Below are 9,952 nucleotides of genomic sequence, written 5' to 3' on the forward strand. Positions count from 1 at the left end.
AGTTTCACTGACAGTTGCTCTGGAAAGGGTGACTTGTTGCCCACTTCACATAACACCACACAGCAGTGTGTGTATGTAGATATAGATGTAAGTGCATGTATTTAGCTGAGACATGAGGAGGGAACCAAGTGTGAGGGTGGTGAGACCCTGGTCCAGGTTGCCCAGAGAAGCTGTGGCTGCCCCATCCCTGGAAGTGTTCAAGGGCAGGTTGGATGGGGCTCTGAGCAGCCTGGGCTGGTGGGAGGTGTCCCTGCCCATGCAGGGGGGTTGGAACCTCATCTTTAAGGTCCTTCCAACCCAAACCATTCTGTGATCCTATCATCTCTTTTCACTGACCTGGCCATCTGACTCTCCTTTTCAAAGGAGATCAACCTCCTCCTCAGTGCAGTACTGATACCAGACCTGTTTGTGTTCATTTCCAGTCCTCCAGAACAGCCACACAGAAGACTCCAAAGAGAAGGAAATACAGGTGACCACCACATCATCTGTGGCTTATGGCTCAACAGGCCATGCCAGCAGGTGTGGGGTCACACTTCTACACTTTCTGGAGGAACACTGATCAGCTTTGTACAAATGCTTCCCCAAAAAAAAACATTTGCACCCTATAAACTCTGGATAACATGTCCTTCCTCTTGACAATCTTACATGTATTCTAGATGAAAAGAACTGGGAAGCATTCCAGCACATTTCCCAAATACTTCTGGAGTCTATTTCCATTTCAATCTGGTTTTGAGTTTGGTTTGGGGTTTTTTTTTTTCCAGTCACTGTTAATAGTTGCTTTCATTGAGGATGAGGACAATCTTTTCAAGTAGTCACACAAATAACTGCACAAACACAAACATGCCAACCTAGAAAATGCTACAAAAAACATGTTTCCTTCCTTCTGCTCTCACCCCTGTGCTCCATGAGCAGTATCTACTCTATTGTCTCCACACCAGGCAAGTAGGATGCTTTATAACATGTTTACAGCTCAGTTTGCATCCTTATTAAGCTGCAAGTGCATCCAATAAGCATCTATTATGCTTTGCACCCCCAGACATGGCCCAGAAAAGAGCATGGAGATGAGCTATTGTTACCAGAGACCTTAAACAGAACCAACATAATGCCAACATTTTGTGAATTGCATTCTCAAAGATTTTCCCCAGATACATATATTAAACTTTGTTCAGGCTTTTCTACTAAAATCATGACTAAACAGAAGGGCCAAGCAAACACCACAATTGAAAACTTATTTAGAGACTTACCTTTTAATAGCTTTTTGCTTAACCTCCATACAAGCCAGATGTCAGAAAGTTCAGCTCTCAAACTCCAAGGAACCTGTCAGTACACAGCTGGCCTCAAAAAGTAGTTAATTCACCAGGTCCCATTCCTTCAGGAAAAAGGAGGGAATTTTGGAATTGGTAACACTCCCTCCCAGTTAGCAGCTTCAGAACTCTAGGCTGCCATACCCAAGTGTTCCTCCAGTGCCACTGAAGTACAGAACCCTACAGACAGAACAGCTGTATTGCCAAAATGCTCAACAAATATTGGTTTGATACCACACATGGTTCCACTGCCAAACACATCAATGCTCCAAGGATTAGCAGGGGTCATATATATATAAAGGGCTTCTTTATCAGCTGATAAGTAAAATAAACATCCAGAAGGTCTCAAGAAGGTATGATCTGTGGTGCCCTGTAGATTTGATTTAAGATGCAGTACTCAGAACTGCACAGAGCCACCAACCTGTCCCACAACCCTATCACAGGAGCCAGCCAACTTGGTCTCATGTGCTGAGCAACTGTTTTAACATGCAATTCCAAGGTAATCCAAATGCTTTCATGTCACCTGGACTAAAGAACATGAAATAAATCATGGTAGGAGCAGACTAAAGAACATGAAATAAATCATGGTAGGAGCAGACTGCATGAAAGATTTTTCTTCCACAGCAAGGGCAGTCACCCACTAGCACAGGTTTCCCAGATCATAACATTTATCACCACCCTACTTCATATGGCTCAAAATTGGTTCATATGGCTTAAAATTAATCGAGATGCCCTCCCCAGGTCTCAGTCACAACATTTGGCTGTTACTGTCACCAACCATTAACAATATTACACAATTAAGCAGTCAAGAGCAATTACCCCTTTGATTAAAAACAGTGAGAAGTGTCAGCAATTACCATGCAGTTCTTGTTAGCTGCATAAATGCCACAGAAGAGCCACCCCATACTGTGAACTACTCACATGAACTAAACTGTATAAAATCACCATAATTTACAAGATCACACACTGAGGCTGCTCTTCACAATGATGCTGTTTATGGCAGTGTCCCCAGCAGCTGTGCACAGCAGGAAGAGAGGAATCTCAAATTCCAGCTCCCAAAAATCAAGTTCCATCCTCCAACAGTTACCTTTGTAAATAAGAGGCACTGACAAACATTTAGATGTGAACACCACCCATACTCTAAACTAGAAAGCAATTCAATGCGAAAACTAATCTCTCGAATTAGGGAATAATGGAAAAGACATGTGAAGTGAAACAACTCCAAAAAGAAAAGTTGCTTTATTATGTAGCGCTTAATTTAAGTCATCATCCTACAAGTCTTACATCCCTTAAGGATTCACACTCCTGGCAAGAAATCAGGACAAAAAGGCAGAGCTAAAGTGAATACTGAACTGCAATCAGTCAATCCCAGTGCAGTCACACAATTCTGCAGATGTTATGAAACGGCTGCAAATAATTAAGACAAGAAAGGGAAAATATGGCAACAGCTCCACATGCATCTCATTTCACACGAGAAATCAAAAGAAGCCATTTGAAGTCTCTGAAAAAGCCAAAGTGGTTTTGCCCCCCAAATTTCACAGGAATTTCACTCCATTCCCACTGAAAAGGACAGTGTTAACTGTTCCAAAGCTGGAAAATCTGAGTCTCTCCTTGGTGTCCATTGATTCCTTATTTACATCCCTCATGGCACTCAGGACCAGGAGCCTCACTCCAGTGGGCTCCTCTTCTCTCAGCCACAAGCTTAATGAAGTAGCTATGACTTGCATACAGCTTGAGCTTCTCACTGATGTCAACCCACTTCACTTTTCCAGCATCATCACCTGCTTCCAGAGGCAAATTATCCATTGTCTCACCTGTTCATAAAATAAGAGTTAGAACAGCCTAATGCACCTTCTTTTCTGCTTTTTCTTCTCACATTTGATCAGTTCCACCCTTCTACAAGGCTCCTCCACTGGCAGTGGCTTCACCTGCTTCTCAAAGGGACCAGTTAAAGTTGCTCAATCATTCTGTGCCAGAAACATTTTTCATCTTTGTATTATATGAAGGTAAATCTGAGTGGCAGAGGTGGAGTTACCTCCATGTCACCACTCCTAAGGTAGCATCAGCAGCACAAGTTACTAGAAATTATTGGGAAGACTGCCAATGCCTCTGCCTTGATTTTTGCTTGTTTGTTGGGCTCATGTCCCACTGCTTCCTTTCTCAGGTTCTGAAACTTACATAAGACAAAGCAACCAGTTTCATGGATCCTCCCACCCCAGACTCACTAGGAAGGCCAAGCAAACCAACTCAAGATCAATGCAGTGATAAGAAGGAGCCCTTGTCCAATGCTCCATCTCCATATAAAGGCACATGGTCCACAGCTTAGAACCAGCTAACAAATAATTTTCAGGCCAAGCCCGTGTTCCTTATTTCAAGACTGAGAGAAACCAAATGGAAGCAACTACCTGTCAAGACTGAACATCTGAGGAGACAAGAGCTTCTCACATCCACAGATTTTAGTCCAATACTTTACACCTGACTAGCATGCTCCCCCAGTTTCATTGCCAAGCTCAGCCCAACATATACCCTAATGTCAAACCAATATATTACAGTAATAAGCAGCTAAGAGCAGATGTGGAGATACTCACCAGTTTCATCATGATAGTTCACAGCCTCTGTCTCCATCCAGGCATTATCAGTGTTACGAGGGTCATCCACATACCCTCTGTACACCTAAGGACCCAAAAACCACATCAATCTGTGTCACAACAAACAAGGTGGAAGCAGTAAGACTATTTTATTTCCTTCCAATACATTTGCCCTTACAGAGTTTTCAATAGTCCCTTCCATTTCCTACACTACGACCACCCAAGCATCACAACTTCATTTCAGAAGAAGCATGGACAGCAGCATAAGGGAGGTGATTCTGACTCTCTGCCCTGGTGAGACCCCACCTGAGTCCTGTGCCCAGTTCTGGAGCCCTCAACACAGGAAGGACATGGAGCTCATGGAGAGATTCCAGAGGAGGCCATGATGATGATCAGAGGGCTGGAGCAGCTCTCCTCTGGAGATGGGCTGAGAGAGTTGGGGTGTTCATCCTGAAGAAGAGAAGGTTCCAGGGAGACCTTAGAGCACCTTCCAGTGCCTGAAGGGGCTCCAGGAAAGCTGGGGAGGGGCTTTGCACAAGGGCAGGGAGTGAGAGGACAAGGGGGAATGGATTAAAACTGGAAGAGGTGTCTCTGCTCATGGCAGGGAGGCTGGAACCTGCTGATCTTTAAGGTACCTTCCAACCTTAACCATTACATAATTCTGTGATTTCAGCTACACTTTTCCAAGCTCCACACAGTTGCAACTTACATGCATATCTCAAGAGACTATCACAAAAGGCACAGAGCTCACCACAAAATGTTCCTGGCTGAACAGCTTATGGAGTTGCTTCTCCAATTCTGCTTTCTCCTCAGGTGATTTCTGCAAGGAGTTCAAGGCTTCCTCTCCAAATTCTCGCTTCAGGGTAGCGCTAATCTTCTCCCCTGGGTCCACCATCCCCTTGGGGTGGGAGGGAAGGGGCAAAAAAAAAAAAAAAAGGTGACTATCACATCCTTCAAAACCTGCACTGGATTAAGTTTTGCCTGCATTCCACAAAAGACGTGGCCAGGATCAGAAACAATAAGTGCCTTGCAATGCAGAAACAGCAGAAGGCATCTGAGCTGATGCTCAGACAAAGCCAGGTTAAGGAGAATTTCTCCTCACCTCTGTAACAAGCTGTAACATTAAAAAGCACACTTTTGTCAGGTGCACAGCAGCAAGGCCTTTTAACCTTACCAGTGGGGAAGTGTATGCTGTCTCCAGGACTTTGCTCTTACCCCTGGAATAGCCCACTCCCCACAGTCTCTCCTCTTGATAGCTACAAACTGCAAGATGTTTTTCCCAGTAACTGGATGAGCAACTCTCTTGCCACTTCCATCCCTCTTCCACCTGCAGCAAACAACAAACAAGAACATGCTTTGCTGATTCCTGGCACAAGGGCCTGGGAGAGGAGCAGCAAGGCACCTGCACTGTTCCCTGTGCAGGGGAAAACCAAGTGCAGAAAGACTGTGCAGCAAGATCACAAGCAAAGGTAAAGCCCAGAGTCTGTCACACACCTCTATCAACCGGGTTCTGATCCAGAAGGGCACAAATTGCACCAAAGCCACATTTCAAGAGCAGTGAGAGCTGTGTTCAGCTCATCCCATCAGCTGCACTTCTGCCTCTCCACAAGGAGAGGGTGAGGATCCCTCCTGCCAGAGCAGAACAGCTGTGCAGGCTGCAGCACCTCCCAAAGCCCACCTGGCACCAGCCTGAGGACACAGCCACCCACCACTGCCTTCAGCAAACAACTAGGAATCTACAGTTACAGGAAACAAAAGTCTAAAAAAAAAAAAAGAGACAAAATAGCATTGCAGCCTTCTGGAAAGGGAAAGAAGTAAACTACATGGTAATGAGCAGCACAATGGTTCCACCTTCAGCACGACACTTCTAGCCTGCACCCCTGCTACCGCCCACCACCTTTTCTGAATGCTTCCTGTAAAAGAGCTGGCATGTACACACACAGCTCCTGCTGCCAAAAGCACAATTAAAACAGAGCATACACTGACAATAAAGAAAGAACAAGAGAAGCCTAACCCCTCCTCCTCCTGTAATACATCAGGCCAAGTTAGTATTTCTTGCAGAGCACAAGGAGGCACCTTGCTTTTTTTTTTGCAGTTTAGTCACTATGACAGAAAAACAACATTCCTGGGATTTAATATGCCTCATCCAAGGCCTTCTGGCCTATTACATATACAGGATCAAAATATCACATAGTCCTTTCAGTTTTTACATTTGTTACTGAAGATTATTTGTGTATTTTTATTGAAATACACTTTGAGTTGTTGGGGTTTTTTTAATTTGCTTCCTCAGCATTTCAAAAGAATTTGCTTGTAGGGAGAGGACAAGGGGAAATGGAGTAAAACTGGAAGAGAGGAGATCGAGGTGAGACATGAGGAGGAAATTCTTGAGTGTGAGGGTGGTGAGACCCTGGCCCAGGTTGCCCAGGGACGCTGTGGAAGCCCCATCCCTGGCAGGTTGGATGGGGCTCTGAGCAACCTGATCTGGTGGGAGGTGTCCCTGGGGGTTGAAACTATATGATCTTGAAGATCCTTTCCAATCCAAACCATTCCATGATCCTAGGATTAGCAGCAAGTTCTTATTTTTTGACAGAGAAAAGAACTCTTGCTGTTCAGATACCCATATCTGAAGGGGCTTACACATAGGGGAAAATACACAAAAGGCCCATGAAAAGTCCACATATGCACAGAAAAAGCAAAAAGCATGTTTATTTTTGCTCTGCTGCAAGGCACCTTTCAGTTACTTGTCCCTTACCTAGTCACAACAGGATCAGCAGCATGGTTTGGTCCCCAGCGCCCTAATAATCCTCTGCCTGTGAGGCCAGTCCTGCCCACTGGGTTTCTGAAACAAGTGACACAGAACATTAACCATGTTTACTTTCAAAATATTCCTAGTATTCAAAAAAAAAAACCAACAACAAACAACCTTAGAGAGACCTCTATGGCACAGTACCTTGATTTGGCTCTAGCAGGTACCATGTATGAAAACTGATAAACCTGTGAGAGCTCTGAAACAACATAATATGCAAATAAAACAACCCACTCACCGGGGCCTCCCATTTTCCACCACATACAAGCCACTCAGACTCTTCCTCTCCACTTGCCCATCCCTCTCATTGAACTTGGGAGAAAAACCTTGATCACTGTGTGGAAAAGCATAATTTCATAGAGATATGTTAGCAAACACACACCACCTCTCCACCCCAGAAAAGCTTGAAAGCCAGCCCCCAGAGCAGCAACATCCAACCAACACTTTTTTCCACCAGAACTCAATTTGCAGGCCTTCCCTTTTCCACAGAAGGCCATAAAATCTCAGCTTTTACTGATAAGTCTCCCCTTATTTCATTCTGCAGATACATGTGCCCCTCTGAAGTATTTAACATTGAGAATATTCTTTAGACAAAGTGTTTCCAAAGTGTCCTTGCTAGGTTAAAGAACACGATCCATTGACAAAACTCAAAAAAACCTATTTTGCTACTTGAAAACTGAGCAGAGTTTTTTATTAGAGATGATTTGTCAGAGTTTCAAGATAATAATCACCAATACTAAACCATATTAAAAGGAAATAGAAGCACAGGTCCAAACAGCCATGGTAAATGAGGAAGGAAAGGCTGAAACCTCAAGTGCCATTTTATTCTGACCTTTCTACACCCACATGCAGACACAGGAATCACCATGTCACCTTATCACAAGTTACACTAGATGCATGCATCTAACTTTCTAGCCAAGAAACATACAGCTTTCCTTAAGAGGAGAATATATTCACAGAATCAATAAAAATGAACACATATTTACAAAAGAAAGTACAGTCAGGCATTCAAACATGTCACATTTCCTGAGTCAGAGTCCTCAACTCTATAACTACATGTCCACATGAATTCTCTTCTCACCTTGCATTCAGTCCATGAACAAACAAGCATGTTATGAAAGTGTTCTCCTGAATTCCTAAGATTTTTTCCTCAGCTCACAACACAGAGAAGCAGCACCTCACAGAAACCAACAGCTGTTGATCAATGTTATTCCCATTAACACTACTCTTACCCTCAAGCACCAGCTAAGTAAAAACACGTGTCCAAGACCTTCATAACTCACCCAACCCATTCAGTTCTCTAACCACCATTTTTCTAGGTCTTTACTTTCACACAACACTGTGAAAGCACAATGTCAAGCTCATGATCTTATTAACTCAGCTGACCCATATTTCCCACTTCCATGTTCACAGGAGAGAAGAGCCACAATTTCCACTCACTTGATTTGGGGATCTGCCCAACTGGGTCCAGCCAAAACAGACCCTGAAGTGTACTCCACAGGATGATAATCTTTCCACTCCACCAGCCAGCCTATTTTGTCTTCAGGAACTGGGCTACGCTCCACACGAGATCCTGGATACGGGCAGGTCAGAGCTTTGCTGTGGCAGAACTTCACATTGTAACCATTGGACATGGTAACAGGATAAAGGGAGGACCAGCAGTTTGCAGACAAGTTACTGAAAAAGAGGAAGAAAGCATCTCAATCATTAGGCTGGTATTTAATCCCTTATCTGCATAGTACAGCACAGCAGGCAGAACAGACTAGATGTTTCCACAAACCAGCTCTTAATAATAGACTATTGTTTCCTCCAGCCACCATCCAAAGGTCTGCCTGGGCCAAAAAATAGGGAATGTTACCTTTAGCTGCTTGAAGCAGAAGGGAACTCTACTAGACACAAAATTTCAGAGCATGAATAACAACCTGGAACCAGAGCTGCCATTCCAGACTGTGTGGAACACTGAGCAGTGATGAATCAATCCTACATAAGCAACAGCTCAAAGGTATGCAGGAATTAAATCTCCATGGGGGTATTTAATCAATAAACCAAATCAAGTCTTAACTAGAATGCTGCTCTCACATCCAGTGGCAGAATGAAATAAAGTCATGAGCAACACAGCTCTAGAAGTTGCTGTGACCACCAAAATATCCTTTTGTGCACTACTGAGTAGAATGACACACAGAATCATAGAATGGTTTGAGTTGGAAAGGACCTTAAAGACCATCCAGTCCCACCCCCCATGCATGGGCAGGGACACCTCCCACCAGCCCAGGCTGCTCAGAGCCCCATCCAACCTGCCCTTCAACACTGCCAGGGAAGGGGCAGCCATAACTTACCTTGGTTTTTAATTACAAAGAAAGCTGGAATTATCAAACTACTTAAGTTAAAAGGAAAAAAAAGATACTTGAGACTCTGATTCTATTTTGCCACTGGGAGCTGAAAGATTAGTCAACAATAATAATACTTAAAAGCAGATTGGGTTAAAGTGCCTGAGCAGCAGCTCTTAAAAACTCTTCACAGATTTCCTTCAACACAGAAAGAGGCCTTCCTGCACTCCATGTTTTTTAACAATTAAAAAAAGAGATTAATCCAGATAAGAGCCTCAAATAACCTACAGGAATACTCCAAAATCAAAACTTTTTAATTTCTTAGTGAAAAGGTTGTTTCTTTTTTTTAAAAAAGGAACCACCACTTCCAGCATATAAGGAAATATATCTTCTCTGCAAAAATACATCCAGGTTTTAACAACTTCACACCTGAGCAAAGTAATGTGACCAATGAGTTTCAGATGCAAAAAAAACCCAAACCAACTCATACATTAACCCTGTTGTTTCAACACAGATGTGACTATTAGATTACAGCTAGCAGCACAGGCCAGGGATTTTCAAACTCAGCAGTTTAAAACTCCTCACTCATCTGATGAAACCTTCACCCTGAAGCTGAACACTCACAGTTACACAGCAAGTGTGTGCTGAAGCATTCACAGCTGGTTCTCAAGAGCACAGTTAACTCACAACGCTCCCCGGGACTCAAGAGAGCCTTAACGCAGCCCGGGGCAGGACACACCGGAGGGCGCCAACCTCCACACGCAGGTCAGCGTTACATCCCTCGAGCGTTTTTCAACAGCTGCAGCAGCCCGGTTTCCGGGGACGGCAGGTTTGTGCCTACCAGGTGCAAAAGGGGCACCCGGAGCCACGCAGCGCGTCCCCCGCCAAGCTCCCCTCGGCGGGCAGGGCAGCCCCGGGACCCCGGCC

General features: G+C 44.2%; 1 protein-coding gene across 1 annotated transcript; it reads right to left on the bottom strand.

Annotated features, from left to right (window-relative positions):
* Positions 1 to 2,921: 2,921 nt before the first annotated feature.
* NUDT9 (nudix (nucleoside diphosphate linked moiety X)-type motif 9) lies at positions 2,922 to 8,368 on the bottom strand. Its single transcript, XM_009993582.1, has 7 exons — positions 8,139 to 8,368; positions 6,937 to 7,032; positions 6,645 to 6,731; positions 5,108 to 5,219; positions 4,644 to 4,790; positions 3,893 to 3,977; positions 2,922 to 3,118 (listed from the first exon to the last, which is right to left on the bottom strand). The coding sequence occupies exons 1-7, from the start codon at positions 8,330 to 8,332 to the stop codon at positions 2,934 to 2,936; spliced, it is 906 nt and encodes a 301-aa protein (XP_009991884.1). The 5' UTR covers positions 8,333 to 8,368; the 3' UTR covers positions 2,922 to 2,933.
* Positions 8,369 to 9,952: the final 1,584 nt, after the last annotated feature.

The sequence above is a fragment of the Chaetura pelagica genome, unplaced genomic scaffold, assembly GCF_000747805.2.
Source record: "Chaetura pelagica isolate M959 unplaced genomic scaffold, ChaPel_1.0 scaffold210, whole genome shotgun sequence".
NCBI lineage: Eukaryota > Metazoa > Chordata > Aves > Apodiformes > Apodidae > Chaetura > Chaetura pelagica.

What these genes read in the sequence shown, in the direction of transcription:
- NUDT9 (XM_009993582.1), bottom strand. Translation starts at nt 8,332, where the DNA reads ATGTCCAATGGTTACAATGTGAAGTTCTGCCACAGCAAAGCTCTGACC. An exon ending in GGGAGTGGGCTATTCCAGGG is followed by an intron (nt 4,791 to 5,107) that starts GTAAGAGCAAAG and finishes TCCCACCCCAAG; the next exon opens with GGGATGGTGGACCCAGGGGA. An exon ending in TCAGCCAGGAACATTTTGTG is followed by an intron (nt 3,978 to 4,643) that starts GTGAGCTCTGTG and finishes TTGGGTCCTTAG; the next exon opens with GTGTACAGAGGGTATGTGGA.